The following is a 21,935-nucleotide window of genomic DNA, read 5'->3' on the forward strand; positions in this document are numbered from 1 at the left end:
TAAGTACATTATTATACATTATACTCTATCCATTTATACATATATCACATACTATCATATTATATACCTACCTACGCTCAAACTAATAATTGTTCTTATAATATCAATTTGTCAGGCTCCAAAATATATCGTTCGCCCCGGGCTCCCAAAGTCTTAATCCGACCCTGGCTGTAGATATGTGATACCTACTTATTATTTATTACCTATATATATTACTATATATATGTAATTATAATAGACAGTTTTTTATAGGTACCTGGTACATACATGGCTACATAATTGATATCGCATATTTGTATGTTAATATTATACTTATGCGTATCGGTCATACGATATATTATTATACAGTCGACCGCAAAATGAGTATCAAATTATGTTAAAATCGTCTAGAGCGTACGGTATTAATAAATTGCACGTGTTATGGATAAAATCTATGGCTACACGCGTTTTCTTCCGCTACCTAATGTTTTTAACTCTTTCAAACGCATTCGATGGACGACTATTCGACGTGTTGATTACCTACGTTTAAGCTGTGTCAGCAGTTTTCATTTCAGTTTTGATCTCTACGATAGGACGATAGGATATTATATATTTTTTCTATATATCCGACCGCCCCAAATCGATGTTATAGTACCTACCTGTTATGATAATAATATGATATATTCCAATATTATGTCATGAATGGCGATGGTGTTATATTATCAGTACTCTGTACCTACGTTACCGTTGACATAATAATAATTTACCGAATCGTCAAATATAATAATGTTATTATGATAGATGTCCGTACCTACCGCGCGTCCACATTATCATATATAAACAATAATAATTACAAAGTCACACTGCTGTCAAAATATGAAATAAAAGAAATTCCTGAGAATCATTAGCAACACAGTTGTGTACAGCCGTCATTAGAATATAGTATACAAGCGTCGATTATAAATAGCGTTAATTACCATCAACAAGTAGCCGTGCGTATATTATTAATAATTATTGGGTGCCCCACGACGTCCGCGCCGTATACAATAAGACTTATGCATTATGCCACATAATAACAATACTTACCTATATAGTCGTACGCAGTGAGAAGGATAACAGTAGCATTTTTGTAGTGTGTTACTCGAGGCTTATAGAACTCTTCACGTATTGGAATATTACCTAAAATACTTAATAACATTATTATTATTATTTGTTATAACTTATAAATGTATAATAAATAATATTGAGATGTGTAGAGATTATACCCACCCACACATTTTATCCGTGTGCAGTGACTATAATTATTAGATACATTCAACGGGTAGGTATGCAACAATATAGAGATATTTGTAGAGATATTTTAATATTTCCTTGGTTGATTGAAAGCACGCGCGTGTACGTGCGAACAATAATTATTATTACAAGGAATCGTAATAATACTATAGGTACCTGTACGTACCTCCTATATGACTACGAGTGTATACCAATTGCAGGAGGTACCGACCTTTACCATCAGCTATTTAATAATCAGATTGTTTATAACATATACATTATATTATATAATATATTAATATATATATATATATACATATTATATACCAGCACCTACAATATAATATTATATACTTGAATCACGAAACGTACCAATATATAAAATAACCTTGCAGTCGATCGTTGCGGTGCGTCGACGAAGATTTTTCGATTCAAAAGCGAGATTCATAATAATTATATTATTATAACATAGACGATATTATATTATATATTTTGTATGGTTGACGTTTCAATATTTGTCCGTCTCATTTTAGCGACACTGCCAAATTCTGTGATTATTGCATAAATGAATAGTAAATCACTCGCTGCTTCTTTGTTTATTTTGCTATAATAATTATTATATTAACGAATTTGACGTGAGCTCAAGAAACCGCGTTGGATGAAACCTGTCGGCGTCACGACGTAGGTCGGTGGGATGTACCTATATTATATTCCGTAAAAAGAGACCTTCGACACGATTCGAGCGAATATAATTGAATAATGTCAAATCGAATTATATACACGTAGGAATATTCCGTTAGTGTGTAAAACCAGATTTAACGTAATTCAATGCAATCAACAATAATAATATAGCACACTGATGTAAAAGTGCGTACGACTTCAGCGGGCAACTTTGGACGCTTTTTCGAGACTCGACCGGGACACAATATTACCTATATTGTTTTCCGTTGGCTGAAAGATTTTAAGTCTAAGTGCGAGTCCGGTGTGTGGAGTTGGTGTCAGACCGCGGACTATACGGTGTTATTATATAATAAGTATAGTAATTCATAACCACGAGGCCTAAAAACGATTTGCACGAAAACTATGTAATAATATTATTTAACCTCCTCTGTGTAAGTCCTCCGCACTGGGGTAGACCTAGAACCCTCTCCTTACTCCAAGAAATATAACTGCGTACTATACAGGATACTACGATTGATTTTAAAGTAATGTAGTATAAATACTGCATTTGTAACCAATATGTAATTATATATATAATATATAATATATATGTTGTATAATTTATGTTGTAATACAGCACATCTGCAGTGTTCTGGATCCGTGCCTGCTTCCACGCCAGTAAAATTATCACACGGAAAAATAGAGTGTTCATTATATTGATACGAGTATTTACGAAACGACATCAAAACACGTTTAACCTACCTACATCAAAAACATAGTAAACACTAAACAGACATGACGTGATGTGTGTGCACAACAGTGATATAGGTAGGTAAGTAGGTATCTACTATAATTATAATATTAATATATTATAAATACGCGCCGTATTATTTTTTTTCGTTATTCTCGTCCAATTTTATAATCAACGCATTGTATATCTCGCGTACTTACCAGCTGATCATCACCACGCGCGAATTGGATCGATTTTTCGTATGTTACACAAGTTTTGAAATCATATTGTACGCGCCGCTTTAACATACATATAGTATATATATTATATATATATTGCATCATTTGTATATACTCACCAAAGCGATTTTTAAGAAGAATAAGTTCCGAGCCAAACAGCGGCCCACCAAGGACGTTCAGAAAAATATCCGTCGGTTCTCATCGGACTCACGTCCGAGTAACCTCCCCTAGGTCGTATCCGGTTGCACGCGTTTTGATTGTGAAACGCTCGCGCTGGCGGCGGCGGTCTGGTTTTCTGCCACGATCGTGGTCGCGACCTCCGATGTCCAAGACCTTCGTGAAATTGAACAGAAAAAAACACACACACGCGTGCGCACGCTTGTTACATCTCTTCTGTGCGTGGTTTTTAAATTTTTTTTTATCGTATTTTTTCGAGTAGGGGTTCCCAGACGACCAGATAATAGTGGGAGTTTGCTCGGTCCGGTGAGTCGTTAATTCCCGCTGGCCTACTGCCGTTAACATTGTTATTAATCATACGCACGTTTATGATATGATATGTTCTCTACGCGCCATCCACAACGGTTATTGATGTACCTAATACAAATTATAATATATTATCAGTTATCACCTAAAATATAACAACGGATCGTGTAATATTATTATACATTTTCTATAATATAACCGTCCTGTCTTCGATCGAGATTTCGGCGGACAGTATTCACCGCAGTGCGCGTATCAGCATCGGGTCACATTCAAAACGGTACCTTACATTATTGTAATTATTATTATTATTATTATTATTGTATAATATAGATATCTCTTGTGCGCCGATGATCTATAATCCCGAGTTATATAATATCGATCGATATCGATCGCTATCATCGTCGCCGCCGCATATCGTCGTAGTACCCTGCGAATCCTGTCTCAGTCGGTGAGGACGGGGTGCAGCTGATTACGTCGAACGACCGACGGAAAAAAACAGACAGGCAGATTTACGGAGACTTGAACGCACGTGAGTCGTCACCATGAAGAACCTGTTCAGCATGATGGGTTGGTCGTACGCGTCTTCCAAAGGCGACGGCCGGCGATCCAGCTACAACGACGGCCGGAGGACCAGCTACAGCGCCGGCCGGAGGACTAGCTACAGCGCCGTGCCCGCCGACCACAGGAGGCGTTCGTCGGCGGCCCGGCGTCAGAGTTATGGGGCCAACAGACGAAAGAGCTTGGACCCGGCTGCGGTGCTTGGCCGGCACCTGTTCGACGGCCGCCTCACCGATCCTCGGACCAGACTTACGTGTAAGTACGAAGCATTCAACTTGTTGCTGTAGTTGTAGCATATATTATAGTATACCTACCAATGATGGGCGTATCGCAGGGATGCTGAACTTCGTTAAATAAATTGTGTCATAGTGTAATATGCATATTACACTATGACACAATAGGTATACCATGATATTATATTATATAGATCGTATATGGAAATATTGCAATGTTTCAGATACCTTACTAAAATCAATAGTCGAAGATTTGGTCGAATTTTTTTTTAGGGTGGGGGTGATTGAGGGGCTTACATTATTTTCAGCTTAAATTTAATTTGCCGACAACAAATTTGTCTGATATTAAATGCATAAAAATACTCGTAAATTGCATAGATTTTTTTTTTTTTTGGGGGGGGGATCTATGCCGATCTACGACCACTTCCTACGCAACATCCCATCTTGAACACGTGTTTCATAACGATGCCTGCGATCTTTGAAATTTTTTCGCTGCCGTAAGTCACTCTATTTAGTTTTCAGAGATCTCAAACGAAAACAACACTGTAGATACTGTAGTTCTAGGTAGTTGTTAGATGCAACAATTATTAAAATAGTTATTAGTACTTCGACGTGAGCTCGTGACTGCATCTTTGTGATACGCCTGTTGCTGCCCTGCTTGCTTCTTGTTTTGCTTTTTTTTTTGTTTTGCTGCTCAGAAACTTAAAAATGTTACCAAGGTTTATAACACAGCATAAATCCATGGCGATTATGATCTATCTTTGCGGTGGTGACGAAACTCTACGTCTATAGATCGCCATCAGATTGTGTTATTCGTGTTTTTATATTACTATGATTATTATTATTATGTTTCGAATACTTATTCGAATTCGATTTCATATCACGTCGTAGTAAAAATAAATCGCTTTTCGTTTCCTCGCGATCGCTGTGACTATGATATCTAATATATAGAATAGATCATACAATATAGATAAAATATATTATAATATAATGGCGCAAAAACGACCGTATAAAAATTTTATTTGATCGCGCTGGTTGGATTTCCGATAAAACCATAAAATAAGTAATAACCATGTACGCATAACATTATCATTATTTTATAAAATAATGTGTGTCACCGAGTGTATTTATGATAAAACGGTTCGCAAAATGTACAGCTGGTTTACCGGAAGCTTAATATGTGACGGAGCCGGTTTTTTAAAAAAAACATCTAATATGGCATAACGCTCAACTGTATTATTATGTATATAAATATGGTAGGTATATGTAGGTATAATATGAATTAACATAAACACCAAACACGTATAATATTTTTTTTAGTCCTTGTTGGCGATTTATGTTTTCACTGTGCGTACCTACATACGTGGCGTGGCCTTATAATATAAAGGTTCAACTATTTTCGTCAACTAAAAAAAAATTCAAAATGTGAACGAGATAATAATATAATATTAGTTATTATATTTATAATTTCGATGTTCTAATTAATTTTATGACTGTAAACGACGTTCCGCATAAATGCATAATAACAGTATGTTGTGTGATGTATATAAAGTATAAATCATGATATACGATATAAACCACACAATATTATTATATACTATACCTATATTACCTATACTACAACTCGTATACCTATGCACGGAATCAGCGATGTAAGATTGATATCATTGATATTATCTTTGATAAGACTAAAATCAAAAAATTTTTTTCCAAGAACTATAATAATAAATCACCTGAAAGTACTACCGAGACGAACCAGACCCATACAAATGCCCTTGGCGCAAAATTATAGTAGGTAGCAGAAAAATTTAATATCTATATTATATTATATACCTAACAAGTGATCAAAATATATCAGTGATGGTTATGGCAAGTATTATTTTGGTAACGCAACTGACTTATGCCAAATTCTCGTTGATTGGTGTGCAGGGGGGGGGGGGGCCGCATAATGCTTAAATGCCAATAGCTTCTTCACCGTCAACTCACATGAATTAATTCTCGTTCGTATAGGTAAGAGGTATAGCAATATTAATTCTGTCGTAAATTGTGATTCTATTATGGAATAATATTAACGTGGATTACATTCTGGCAAAATTTAAAACAAACGTTTATATTGCTTTATTATTCGCTTAATGTTCGCCAATCGTTACCAGAAGTTGCAGAGGATCTCATCTTAAGGCGGGCGTAGGTACTTGTTTTTGCCCAAAGCCACAAAATCAAAAAATTGATCTGATTTTCGTGACTAAAACAGTTAATTTAGTCATGCATTTAGCCATAGAATATTTTTGCGATTTCTAAGCTAGTTTTTACCCATAGTGATGTTATTCATACCTATTATAAACGAAAAAACAATTTGGTTACCTCTGTCCGCAAATTGAAGTTAATAAAATTCATGTGCCTGCACAGTTTTGATAAACAATAATATTATGTAGGTATTAAAAATATTGTATAAATTAATTATTACAGGTACATGTTATGTTTGAATTTTCTGAATATATTAATTTTAATTTAATTGCATTGCATTTATTAGTAATAACTTATAATAATTATATGGTTTACACTTGTATATTGGCATTAATTAATTTTATAAACTAAAAAATGATCTTCAATAAAAACAAAATACAGTGGTGACCAAAATATCTTTTTCGTTTATAATGAATTATATTTCTATGCGCGAAAACCAAATTCCTCTTTTTTGAGTTTGGATAAAAAAGAACATTTGGGCAAAAACAGATCCATCAAACACATATCAACCTATAACCATATCTTAAAATTTGAACGATTTCCTTAATTGATAATTGTAATTTGTAGGTACCTATAGACTAATATTTTCATCGCGTTAAAACTGATAAACATATCTTTGTATTAGAAAAATCGGTACATATATAGATTTTATGTAATGTAGAGCTCAAAATCTGCATAATGAAATAAAATTAAAAAGGCCAATGACATGGTGAAATATTTTTTTTATAATTCCAACTCGTATCAGTGATTGGTCACGTGTTTATTAAAAAGGATAATGTTGACAATCGAAATCATACTTGAATTATTCAGATTTTATATTATTTTGGAATAATATGTAAAATATAATATTATAACGCAATGGTCAATGAAAAACTATTATGAAATTAAATGTAAAGAGCGTATACATAACAATAGTCTATTGTCAATGGTCTAGGGCTTAAAATTGGATTTGATACATATTACACACATATAAAAATGTAGTATACAAGCAATAAAGCCTAGTCATAAACGAGTTAAATAGATTAAGTTATGTTAATTTTAACTTTTTAACTTAACTTTTTCAAATTTAATTTTCATTAACTTAATTATTAACTTAATTGATTTCTATTGATGAAAGCTAAATAAATAACGAGTTACTTTCAACCGAGTCCAAGTTACTTTAGTAAAAATAATCAAATAATACAATTATAACTAATGGTGCATAATATTACATATACATTTACGTTTTATTAATTTAAACCATATTAAAAAAAAATAATAATAATAAAAATAACTTAACTGAAGTTAATAAGTTAATTGTAAAATAACAATTATTAACTTTAAACTTTTTAAAATATTTTCCATCAACTTAACTCAATTTGCCCAGACTTGTAACTTGCAATCAATGTTCAAATCATGAATTTGTATAGAAATGTTTAGTCCATTCACAATTAAAAATGTAGAATCAAACGAAAACCATACTAATTTTCATATTATATTGTGGCATAGAAAACTCTGATCGTTGGTCGCAAACTTAAAATACTAACAGACCAACAAGATTATAGGTTATATGTAAACAGGTAGAGAAGTGCGAAGTAGGCTTTACCACAAAAGTTCACTAGCCAAATTTTTGATTTTTAACTTTTATTTTTTATCAGTCATCCAAATATTCTAATAATAATATATGGTACCTAATAACCAACTCGGTAAACAATATTATTCAAAATAATATTAAATATTTACCTACGTTAAAGTTGTCGATGTTTAAAATCTTTAAATTAAAAATAACCGCACTACGCAGTCTTATGTAATAATAATTAATATATTATTACATTTGAATCGATAAAAGTGAAAACTATAAGTAGGTCGATGCCCTTTTGATATACAGTTGAGAAAAATAATCGAAATGTCTAAGACGATATCGCCTCACGAGCGTATATTTTCTCCCGTTGTTGTTGTTGTTATCAGTTTGAAAAAACAACCAGCGATAACTCTATGCACAAACATACACACCATACACATACTCACACACACACCCGCGCGTGTGTTGTTCATTGATCCCAGAATAATAATATGGCCTACATTATAAAATCTTAGAACTGCATTTTAATAATAGTATTATAATATTAAACACAAATTGTTACAATTTGGTTCTGTCCCACGTAAACGCGCGATCTGAAATTTTCCTACCTTATTTACACCGTATTTAATTAATAATAAATGAAGATATAAATTATGTAATAGCATTATTATTAATTCTCTCGTGGAAAATCTGACCGAATAGTTTTGAATTTTAGAGCTGCCTACTTATATTATTATTATTATGATCATATTACTCAATGATGTCGTATTATAGATCGTCGTCGGCTATCACGCACTTCGATCTAAACCTATACCTAAGTTTAGGTCACCGGCATTCCGGACAGCATTCGCATATCACGTCTATTATATAGGCTCGCGGCGTATAGACGTCCTGCGCGCATAATAATGGTATACTATATGAGATACAACCACATCGAACCGGAAACCGCGAGTCCATAAGATAGGTATGATATTATTATTATTATTATTACTACTACCGTGCCGTGTGTACACATGTTATGCACGCGGGTAAATTATAACGCACAGAAAAATTGTAAAATGTCGATATGGTATAATTATTATTACGAGAGGTAGATATATAAACAATTTCTGTCGGGAAGTAGTTATCAAACGATGTATAGCCAAGACCGGAACATCGAGCAAGGATAGCTTGTCCCGTAGACACATTCAAGGCAGGCGACCGTATTTGTATATTATGTGCACCGGCCGAACAACAGGGGGACACTGTGATTAGTATCACTCCAACTGTATATAATAATATGCCACATATTATACCTTAGAACGTTATATATTAGTTAGGTATAATGATTAATATTTTAATTTATTTTTGTCTTAAAAAAATGTATATAACCTTTTCCCACCAATAAAATATTATAATATACTGGATCCGTCAATAACAGTATATATTATAATATTATATTAGAAAATATATATAGGATGATTTTTTTTTTTTTTTACTGTTAACACTAGTTTTCTCGAGGATTTCACTAACGTTTTTGAAAATGTTTTTATAATACTTCAAATTCATTACGAAAAATAATTTTTTACTATTTCTTTATCGTTATAATTTAAAATTTTGAGTGGAGCGATAAATTTATTGATTTTACAATGATAAGAGGTTTTTTTTAAAAAAATTTTTATTTGTTTGTATAATATATATTGATAATATTATGTATTTTGTATATATTTATATACACGAAAATTAGTTTGAAAAAATCTTCGATTTTCCACTTTGAGGCTAGTTTCTGATGGCAAATTGGACCTATAGTAAGTTGGTCTTGGCACTTTTGAGATTTCATTGTTAAAAATTACCAGTATTTTCAAAACAAGCAGGAAAAACAAAACATGGAACTATTTTACTTAAAACCAGTTTTTGACAAAATCGATTTTGTTTTTTTTTAACGAATAATCGTAGATATTTATAGTATTTAGCGTTTCGATGATTGGCGTAGAGGACTAACGTTTTGCGGGGAACCCATAAGCCACTCCACTCCACTCCGATCATCGACATTTTAAATATTATAAATATTATAATAATGTATAATAATAGTTCGAAAATTCCAGTTTTATGTTATTCCAAAATAATAAATCTCATAAAAACATATATTTAAAATGTTGTTCTGTAATACATTAAAATTGAGGTAAAAAAAAAAAAAAAATGGTTTTAAAAACGTCGAGATAATGAATATTTATTCTGTTAATATATAAACCCAGTAGAGTTTTCGATACTTTTGTGAGTATTATTTCTGTACTATATATTATAACATATTATATAATACTGCCAATACTGCGCAGTCCTTGCCGTCCGAAATGTTATTGCTCATTATAAATACAGTAGCTATAGTTAATACATTATACGTCACAGAATATTAAATCTCTTAAAATATTCATCTACCTATAGGTATATTATATTACACCTGATACAGGTATACCATATTATTATAATTGGTCTACAACAATATTTTCTCGGTGGATATAATTAATTCGTACACACGCGAATAGTAATTATCATACAGATACATTCACGTCGCATAATCAGTGTGACCTACTTTTTTTTCTCGGTTATTATGATAATGTTATAGGTATAGGTATAATATATTATATTATACTGTTTCCGATCGATCGATGTTTATATATTATTATATACCTACATATTATCATTGAGTATACTCAACGATTTTATATAGAAACGGTGTAAGACGTGTTATAATATTATGCACGTATAATGGATATTATAATATACGAGCCCACCTCCCAATATGCCTAACCTAACCTACCTGTATATGAGCAATCTGTATTTATTATAGTGTAATATTTTGTTCACTCTCGATTAATTTTACTTTTTAATAACGCGTTTTTGTTGTCCGTTGTTTACGAGAAACAGAAAAAGGTCTACGTGCACAATTGGTTTCAATAAATTTAACATAATATTATACCTAATAATTTGTTTATTTCTTACAAACGACAAAATGTTTATTTGACGAAAACAACTTAATGACCAATATTACTTATATTATTGAAGATGATATTGTAAAACAATTTAAGGTAGATACGATGTATTATTATATGATGTAGACTTGCAATAACGAAATAAAATACCAACGTACACTCTCGATGCAGAAAAAAACAATATAGAATAACTAATTTGTTTTAAATGGATACCTTATGGTATTTTATAATAATATATAGGTATTATATTGTATTTACGAGTAGGTACCATTTGGATTTCAAGTTGACTACGATTAATTTGAACTGTTCTTATATCATTTTCATTCAAAAAAAAAACTTTGATTTTACAACTCACGATTTAATACCTTTATACAGAAGTCTTCAACCTTTTTGGGAAGCGGGCGAACTAATTTTTTTTTTTAAATCTCAAGGATCGTATTCCGGTATTCGTATAGTCAAAATATATTGTATTAAATAAACGAATGGAATATTAATTCTGTTACAAAATTCCAAAGTGGAAGGGCCGGGGGGCATAGAGCTTTAAAAATGTGCTATGCTTATATTATAATGCGTTCCTGAGCCTCAAATAATGATAAGGCAGGCCGCGGGTTGAAGACTCCCGATTTAATAGTTACAAGCCATATTAAGTTGTTCTACAAACTTCTATAAATCATAATATATAAATCATAATATATAAATCATAATATATATCAATATTCTCGTATAAAGTTATTGCCTGCTTGTGTTACTAATTTTCATCGGAGAAGATTATATTACGAAACAATTGTCCGCTAGACATTTAAATCATTCACAATGATTATTACCTACTACAAAATCAATATAAATAATTAAATATTATATAATTAAATAAATATGCGTTTAAATGAATTGAATTTATTTTTTATCAATAAGCCATATCTCAAAGCCGTGGCTTGTAATAGCAATTTAAATGGTAATGGCTTAATAATAAATTAATATACCTACCTAATCGAATTAGGACGAATAAAATGGCACGTAGACCGGATACTCTTACGCTTAGGTACCTACTCTCACGTTCCCTCAATAAATAAATAGTTTATCGATACTCACAATAATTCAAAGACTACTATAATGTATACCTATTGTATTGTTACGTTAATCTACAATTTAAAATCACATATTATAATACTAATATGTTATGACGTGCCTATATAGTATATTATAGGATGTAGGTACATAGTGCACACTTTGATGTGACTTAAGAGTAACGCTATAGATATATTACGTCGTAATCTGATTAAGATAGGTGGGTTGCCCTACACCCCAACGTTCGAATTTTTTACGTAAAATATTGCTCATGACAACTGAATAATTGTGTGAAATACGAATTATAAATGTATAACCTGTAATAATAATATATGACGTGTGCTATGTGAAAATGTGGGCACGGGCTATACAATTATAGTTCGTTTCGGTTTATTAAACCAATGAAAAATTATACGCGTGATATTAAAATTATCAACATAGGAATAAAGGTAATTTACAATATAATATAAATATAAATCGCATGCAATATATAGTTGCTTGATATATTGTGTATTTTATTATTGTGTTGCGCAATTGATTATGCATGAAAAAAATAACAGACCTTTTTTTATTAACGCGTATCTACTATGTATATTACCTGAACATTTTTTGCGGTTAATGCGTGAAATACGCGTATACGGTCGGTGTACAATTTAAACATTTAATTGGTGTTGTAAATATAGAACGTATGTATAGTTACCTACATTATTACAATTTATATAATGTATTGATATCATCATTATGATATAGGGTAATTGTACATCCGTACACGTCTATATTGATTATAGGAATGTGCTGATGTTTGAGGGCCTTGTCTGAAGTATAATATAGGTATCAATAATATAATAATTGCGATGAAATAATAAATTATTAACAAACGTATACTAGCTATATAGATACATAATATTACAGTGTATTATTTTGTAAATGTTATTAAAAAAAATAAGTTTAAAGTTGTATAGACACAAGATCAGGTTAAAAAAAATAAAGCTCTCATATTTTGATACAATAATATAGTGTTCTTTAAAAAATATTTTATGAAAAGAAAAATTACATTTATAAACATAAAATAATAGTCATTAAAATGCAACTTTTATTTTAATTTTGTCCGGTCTGTATTATTTACATACGATTAGCCTTCCTTTGAATTTTAGATTTTGAACGGAGTGATGAATGTATTGATTTAATAAAGATTTGTGGTTTTTATTTAATTTGTTTTTTGTTTTTCCGATCACCTATTAGGCAGTAAAAAATAGTAATGCCTATACTTCAGTACCTTTTCTGGAGGGAAAGTGATAAAAGTTGATATTTGGAAAAGGGTCAAAAGTAAGAAATTCCCAGTAATTTTTTTTTTTTTGAAAATTGTTGGAAAAAAACAAAAAAATTTAAGTGAAAATGGGAATTATTTTTATGCAAAACCAGTTTTTGACAAAATCGATTTTGTTTTTTTTTTTGGTGTAACTAAAAAGTAAAAACTTTAATATAACCGTAGATATTTAAAATGTTCACCAAATGTTTGTTAGCATTTTCTATATTTACATCTAATTTATAAAAACTTTTGACTTTATTTGACCATTTTATGGGCATGAGAAATTCTTTATTTGAGTGCCTATAAATATAATAATGTAATGACGTTTTTGTTTTTTTCGCATCAACGAGATTACGCATCATTATGGGATTCGCACAGACGAAAATACGCCCTTACGCCCAAAATGACCTTCCTCAATTCGCACATTGTTAAGGACGTTGGTAGACAACTATGTTGTTGTGTTACTATTATATGTATATATCGTAAATATGATATGCTAGGTACTCCACAGTCCACGGGAACGTCGAGAACACAACCACCGACGTAAATAATAATTTTACACAAAGCTATAGGAGTCGAGGACTCGCTGAGGATTATAATTTGTAAATTTATAATACGCGTTATTATACCTATAATATTATGTTACTTCGCTATGTAAGTATAGGAACATATACATTATACTTATTACTGGTTTTACAGCCAACGATGATTGCGCGCCGTTAAATTATATTGTATAATATTATGTACCTAGGTACCTACCTATTACAAATTTTCACGCGTCTTAAAACGATAGATACCTAAGTTCTATAACCGGGATTACCCATGACGAACGTGTGGTCGGGTTAAAATTAAAATCATAAAATACAATCAGACATTCCGACATCCGTACGCAGAGGATGATAATAATTAAAATAATAATAATTGCATGCGTAAACAACTCGTCCCCGTATTTAACTTCGCAAATTACCTATATCATTTTCGTCTGCGTTCTGACGTAGGTAAGTCTATTATATTAAGTGTAGGTACGGCGAAATTCGTTTGTACAGCGTAGGGTGGGCAGTAAAAGTTCAAACAGTTTCAAAAGAATATCCTACACGTTACACGACTTCGACCTGTATCGCGGTAAAGCTGAAACGCGTAGATCTCCGCGTAGATCTGTCTTGATGGTCGTCCAGGTCTTCTCAGCCTTAAGTGCATGAGATATATTTCCGTGTGGGTATCCACGATGTCTATAAGCGTTTGGATTTAGACCCATCATCGTGAACGCACCGAGTTTCTTGCCCCCGACCCAAGGAGCGGTCATCGGACGGACGACGATTTTCCATGATGCTAAATCCCAAAAATACATATTATTAATTTTTTCAATCAAATTTAACATAAAACATGCTTTCTTGTGCGTAATTTTCATTTCTTATAGTGTAATGAATTGAAGAAAATATTGGTTTTGTTCCTTTATTGCTGTACTCTAATAATTTAATCGTAATAGGTTCCTCTCAAAATGGTATTTTTGACGCGACGACAATATCTTATCATAAAGTACATCATACAATAATGTAAAAATAGTTGGCGCAGAAGACGCATATCTACCTATAATATATATATTTTATTACCATATGTAAAACGCGACCTCGCGGTCCCCGTTGTCCAGAATTGATTTAGCAGTCGCGCTGTGCACTGGTAAACCGCACGACAATATAATAATATAATAATAAATAATAATAATAATAATAATACGCTTGTTGAATACAAAACGCTATCACATCTCGCAGTGTGATAACGCGCAGTAGCTATATAGGTAATATAAAATACCTATGGGTACAATCGTTATGAGCCGTTCTTATAATATTTAATATTTATATTACATAGTGGAAGTCGCTTATTGGGAACCTAGAACACGGATAATAATTGATACAATCGAGTTATTGAAACAAAATATCTAGGGACGGCCTAAGTAGAAACCAATCACTTATTAGAAACAATCGGTAATTGACACATTTCACCTTGGTCCAAAAGAGTTCCTAATAAGCTGCTTCTACTGTAATATTATTACCTATCTATATTCTATTTTATTATATAAAGACGTAAAGTCGTATTATACTCGGACGTATGCTTGAGCTAATCTCAAAAACTACTCGACCGATTTTCATGAAATTTGTGTCAATCGATTCAGCGAGATCTATAATAGAGTGTCATATTATGGTCTACCTTCAATATTACAAAGTATGTTTGTTTTTTTCAATTTAAATGAGACATATATGAAATATCTATATATTCCATATGTATGTTATCTTTGGTTGGGCAAACGGATGCAATATTTGCAAAACAATTTATATCACGTGATGTCCTTAAGTACACTCAAACCGAAATACACCGAGCGACGAGTTCCATATTTTATAATTGATCATTATTTTCCCCAGGTGAAGTTAGCGAAGCTATAGTGTATATTTTATATTATATGTATAATTATAATGTGTGCCTAGTATACGGGGTGATTCATTAGTAACTCATAAGACACTCACGTATATTGCAGTAAATACTAATTATTTATGCTTCAGACACAATGTCTTAAACACGTTTAAAACATGAATTTGAAAGTATTAAATAATTATATCTATATAAATCTATTACCATCCTTCATTTTAATTTTTTTTTAAATTATATTGAATAAATTACCAAGTTTAAAATGTTTTTACTTAATAGTTAATATATACATAATATTATAATGACAACCATTATAAAACAACCATTCAGAAAATATTTAAAATACATTTCAAATACTTTTAAGATTTAAAATAGGTAATAAAAAAACACCAAAACATTTACTAGTACACGAGGTATTGGTACTAAGTAAATTCCATATTAAATTAAAACTAAGTTATTTTAAATATACTGTTTAAAACTCAAATAATTTATTTTGAAACAGAAAAAACAGTTAAAAAACAAAAAATACAGTTTTTTTCAAAAATGAAAAAAATACACCAACAGTCTATTAATATTACGCACGTCTAAGTTTTTTTTTCAAAGTATACCTACCGACAACGATAAGACGCGACGTGTACTATTGTCAAGTAGGTTCGTTATCAGGTCTGAGGTGAGGATATAGACACTTAGTTAATAACACTGCTAATATTATTATAATATCTAATTGGCGTATATAATATTATACAAATTGTATACGTGAACATAGAACAAGAGAAATGAACAAATCCTACGTTTCTTGCAACGTGGTCCTTTGCGCGTTTTCGTTTTATGTAATGTTCCGAACACCCAATTATATTATTTATTTAGTGACGAGGCTAACCCGAATTTACCCATGTTACGAGTTGTTTTTTCGTAAGTTTTTCGAAATGGACCTCTCCAAAGTGCCGGGGACCAATGTCAAATTCACAATCTTTACATATTATTACTATAGTATAATACGTTTATCGTATAAAGAGTCAATGAGGAGGGGATATAGTGGCGTGACTGCACTCGGAGGGCAATCTTGAGGTTGTCTATCCCCCACCGTTGACTTACTTAAATCTAACGCTAGATAATCGAAAACACGTATACCACCTTATTATATCATTTGTCGGTATCTTATTGTTAATTTCATCTATTGATCTATTGACAGTTATTTCAAGTGTCAACAATTATTTTCTAAATTTTAACTTTTACTTAGTACATTACTCTATTGATAATTATGACTCGAAAACTATTATTTATCGTTTAACACATTACTATAACTTAAAATGTCTATGCATTTAACAGAAAATTAAGTCTATAGAAACCGGAAAGTGGATATAAAATACATAGTTATACTCGTTTTTTTTTAAAAAAAAAATCACGACCCTGACGATTGACATTAATGTGCAGTTGATATTTTAAAAACATAAAACAATAAAAACGTTAACGTATTTTTCATATATCTATTTATGGTACCTAACTATGCTTAGGTTTTTAAAATCTCTGCCCTAGAAGGCTAAAAAAGTTTTACAGTTTACACAAATTCGGAATAGCCTCCTTATAGGATTACAGATAATGCCACCATAGGTACATATAATATCATTAATCATTACGAATAGCCGTATAGCCCGTATAGATACATAACGATATTATGCATAACCGTATAGGTTATAGTGTTATACTGTCTTTTTCACACACATATTATTTATTTGAATATATTTAAGAAACATGTTATTATAATATTATGCACTGTTGGAGATACGAATGAGAAGAAACCACACAGCGCTTCGAACATAGATAATTAAATAAATAAATTGTGCCTATACAAACCGTAAACAATAATATTATTATTATATTACATTGATGTCAGCAAACGAAGCTCATTTTGATGGACAAACCGGTGACAACAACATCACTTGAAAGAAAACCGATTACGATCTTGATAATAATAATAATATTACTATAAGCTATTGTCTGGCAATGCTTTTTGGACGGTTAAACACGCGTTCATTTCCTGAGAACAGTGAGAACATAAATTAAGGTAATTAAAATCAAATGTCACAATGAAAGAATAATATACCTTATAGCCATCATAATTTTTTTTAACAATGTTTTCACATATTGTATACTTGCCCTCGGATATAATTTTTATCATATTGGAAAAACTACACGATTTACGTCACACTGAGTTATATATTATCTATGTACCTATCTAATAACTATTAACTACCAAATGTGATAAATCAAATTTTTTGCACGCGTTGTGTGATGAAATTCACGTGATTCAGATGTTTACTGAAAACGAGGTGTTTATCAAGGTTTGTTTGTACCGACAGTAGGCGTTTAGGTACAGGTTTTGTTTTATTATAGCCACAGTTCTATTATGAGGTTCATTCGTACATCTGACCGAGAGGAAAAAATTTCAAAGGTCATGGGGGGCATTATACTAGGACTGATTTGCATATACAGTCAGTACCATCTATAACGATGACGGTCAAGGGACCGTAAAAAATACGTCGCTGTAACCAGATGTCGTTATAACCAAATTTGATTTTGTACATGGAATTTTGCCGCGACTTTGAAATTAACATCGTTACAACCATCGTCGTAATATATGACACCGTCTGTATATAATATTGTGTTCCTGTTAATACACACGACACCGTTTGATAATTACTGTCGGATGACTGCAGCTGCAGTGGCATCCGGCGGGACAATTATTTATTTATTCGTATGGCTTACAAACAAATAGACATTACAGCACAAATCTAATATTATTGTTTATATGAGTGAAAGGTGTTAATGGAATTAAATTACCAGAAAATATCTAGCAGGGACACGAATCGCTGAAATATATGAAAGTAAAACGCATTGTCTTACCGGAAAATTAAATTGCATATTTTGATGATTACCTATAAAATAAACAAATAATAAATATATACGATAGCGAAGTGCCAGGTTGGTCTCCGGACTTTGTTTCGTGAAATTGTCAAACAACTACGATTAATTATTCTGAGCCGGACTCGCTTTATATAACATGAAATCAATCGTAGGTAGAAAAAAATAAAACTCCTAGAAACACGTCGTTGTGTTTAGTCAAATATTGTGTTTTGTTACGAGTTTGAATATTTTTTCAATTTTATATTCTAATTGATAATAAAAACATAAACACTATTTTTTATGTATTTGTTCAATCGAAAAATAGCGTAAATATTGCAATAATTATCCGTATCATTCGATTTTCCGAAATATGCCTCGATTCAAATCCGGTTTCTTTGATGATGTCAACAATAAATCGTTAAGTCCATCTAAAACTATATCTGCACCGACGTGTTTCTCACCGACGTCTACGGTATTTACCAGCGAGGTCGAAGAATCGTCAAAGGTATTTACCAAAGTATGTCGACATGTCGTATTGTCTCGTTTTTTTGTCGAAAACCGAACGTCATTATCACATTAACGTAACTTAAGTAGGCAATGGAATGATTGTTCTACGCTACACATTTTAACGCTTGGAGGATTACAACAATTATTGTATTTATATAGGAAGCCGTTTCCAAAACTGTAAGATATGTTTTTAAGTGCACATTAAAACAGGTAGGTATTGCATTACGATTTTATGCAAAACTATTAGTGAGGGTCAACAGATAACTAATTCCGTAATTTACATGTATAATAACCACTAATAATGCTAATAATATCAAAGCCATATAGGTGCGGTATATTTAATCAATATTATTACTTTAAAATATTTGAATGCATTAATTAATTTTTAAAACAGATTATTATTATTTACATAACAATAATTATAACTTTGGATTCGAAACCAGTAAGTATACAATAATTGTTTCTAATATAAAATAAAGTGTTTAATAAGAATCGGTGTAAAATTTGTATACGATGCACAACGATTTACTTTTTAAGCACATTTTTTAATAAATATATTATATTATACTGATTAATTTGGAATTAAAAACTACTTTTTTTACAGGAAGTTCATAATAAATTAATGTAAACAATATAATATCATATAAACTGCGGTGCCTTGTCGTGGTGGTGTCTTTAAATATAGTCAGTAGTGTAAAAGCACTAAATAGTTACTAGATAAGTAACAATACACTATTTTACATTTCTGCTACATCTCTATAATTATTTCACCATTTATCAGCAGAAATATGCCGTAATAATAAAGTAATACGATTATTTATTTTAAAGAAGATACATATTATAAAAGACTCCATAAAAATTGTTTTAAATAGTATACATAAGTAAGTATAATCAAACAAATTTCGCTTTATTTTAGATTCTGAGCGGAGCAATAAATGTATTGATTTTACAATGATATGTGTTTTTTTTTGTGTGTGCCTGTGTTCACGAGAAGTAGTCGAAATAATACCTCGATTTTCAATTTAAGTACCTTGTTCGATGAGAAAGTGAATCTAGTTGGTGCAAATAAAAAGGGTGAACATTTGATACAAGGATCCTGATGCTTAAATAGCAGTTGAAAAATATTTGAAATACATAGGCACAATTTTTTTTATAAGCATTTTAAATTCGATTTTTCAAAACATTTATTAAATTTAAAATTTAAAAATGATTTTATAGTTAAAAATGTATAAAATGTTCAACTATCATAGCTAAGGATTAAAAACTTATAACAATATTCCACGTAATTAGGTTATTCTGTAAAATAACCTTAAAAAAAACTGTGATCATATAATTTTGAGATTTTTTGTTTACATATAATAACCTAGGTGGGTTGAACCTGTTTTAAATTTTCAATCCTTAGCTATAAAAGTTGAACATTTTATATATTTTTAAATTTTAAATTTGATATATGTTGTCAAAAATCAAACTTTGAATGCTTATAAAAAAAAATTGTGCCCGTGTATTTTTATCAACTACTTTTGTAACAATATATCAAGATCCTTGTATTAATTGTTTACGCTTATTGACCTAACAAATAAAATTGTATTGACATTTATAGACAAAAAACTAAGTTGAAAATGTCTGTAAACAGCTCAAAATAAATCAAAATATTTTCAAAATTGTATAGTGTATTGAAAATCAAAATATGAACATTCAGTGCAATTTTTATGTATTTACAGTTATTCGTCTTTGAATTAAAACATAATAAGAAAATCGCTACATGAGAAATCCAGTGAATATCCAACGTTGTAAAAATATGAACTTCAAACGCTTATGTACATTTAATTTGACATTCCCGTAGACATTTTTTTTTTTATTTTAAGATTTTTTTTAAAGATAGACAATCTTATGTATTACATATTCTTAAATTTTATAAATTTCTAACCCAAAAAAATAATTTTGACATTTTTGTAATTTTTACTTATTTTGTCAAGATTTGAACTTTAAATGCTCATAAAAAAATAATGTGAGCATGGATTTTTAATATTTTCCATCTGTATTTGAAACAATATTTTAGGAGCCTTGTATTCAATTGTCAATCTTTTTTACACTACACATAAAATTTTATAGACATTCATAGAGAAAAAAACTAAAAAAATTGGGAACTTCAAGCACTCATAAAAATTTGTATTGTTTTCTGGTACAATTTTTTTTTTTTTGTTAAATGTAGACAATCTTAATATGATGAATCTTTTTAAAATATTTTCAAATCTTTGATATAAAAAGAACAATTTTTATTATAGTTCTGACTCAAAATAGTTTTCAAATTTTCATGATTTTGACAAATTTGATCAAAATCTGTTTCAGACATCAGACCCTTCGTTTTTTTAAACTGCACTAATAACAATTAATGAGGAACTTTGAATTAATTTCTTAAGTTTTTTATTCCGACGAAAATTTTTTTAATAAAAAACAATAATTTTAGTAAAAAAATTAATAATAATCGAAAATTTCTTATGCCTAAAATCAATTATTATCAAAATAAAATTGTATCATGTACCTATAGAAAATGCTAGTACAAATATTGGGTGAACATTGCATGTACCAGTTATTCCATTTTGATTTAAGCCAAAAAAACAAAAAATCGATATAGTCAGAAACTGGTTTTGCGTAAAAATTCCATTTATTCTGAGTTTTTTTTTTGGTTTATCGGTTATCTGGTTGTTTTTGAAAACTAAGTACTACTAGCAATTTCCCAATTTTAACCTGAATTTGAATTTGATACTGAATTTGAAAAATAAAACAATATTTTAACTACT

At 30.6% G+C, this 21,935-nt stretch overlaps 1 protein-coding gene across 1 annotated transcript in view; it reads left to right on the forward strand.

The window, feature by feature from the left end:
• The first annotated feature begins 2,860 nt into the window (after positions 1-2,860).
• LOC100163966 (scavenger receptor class B member 1) overlaps positions 2,861-21,935 on the forward strand; it is an 88,381-nt gene continuing 69,306 nt past the window's right edge. The window contains exon 1 of the mRNA XM_016804376.2: positions 2,861-4,176. Within this exon, the coding sequence (XP_016659865.1) occupies positions 3,906-4,176 (271 nt within the window). The 5' untranslated portion in view covers positions 2,861-3,905. The remainder of the gene's footprint in view (positions 4,177-21,935) is intronic.

The sequence above is a fragment of the Acyrthosiphon pisum genome, chromosome X (assembly GCF_005508785.2).
Source record: "Acyrthosiphon pisum isolate AL4f chromosome X, pea_aphid_22Mar2018_4r6ur, whole genome shotgun sequence".
NCBI classification, from domain to species: Eukaryota; Metazoa; Arthropoda; class Insecta; order Hemiptera; family Aphididae; genus Acyrthosiphon; species Acyrthosiphon pisum.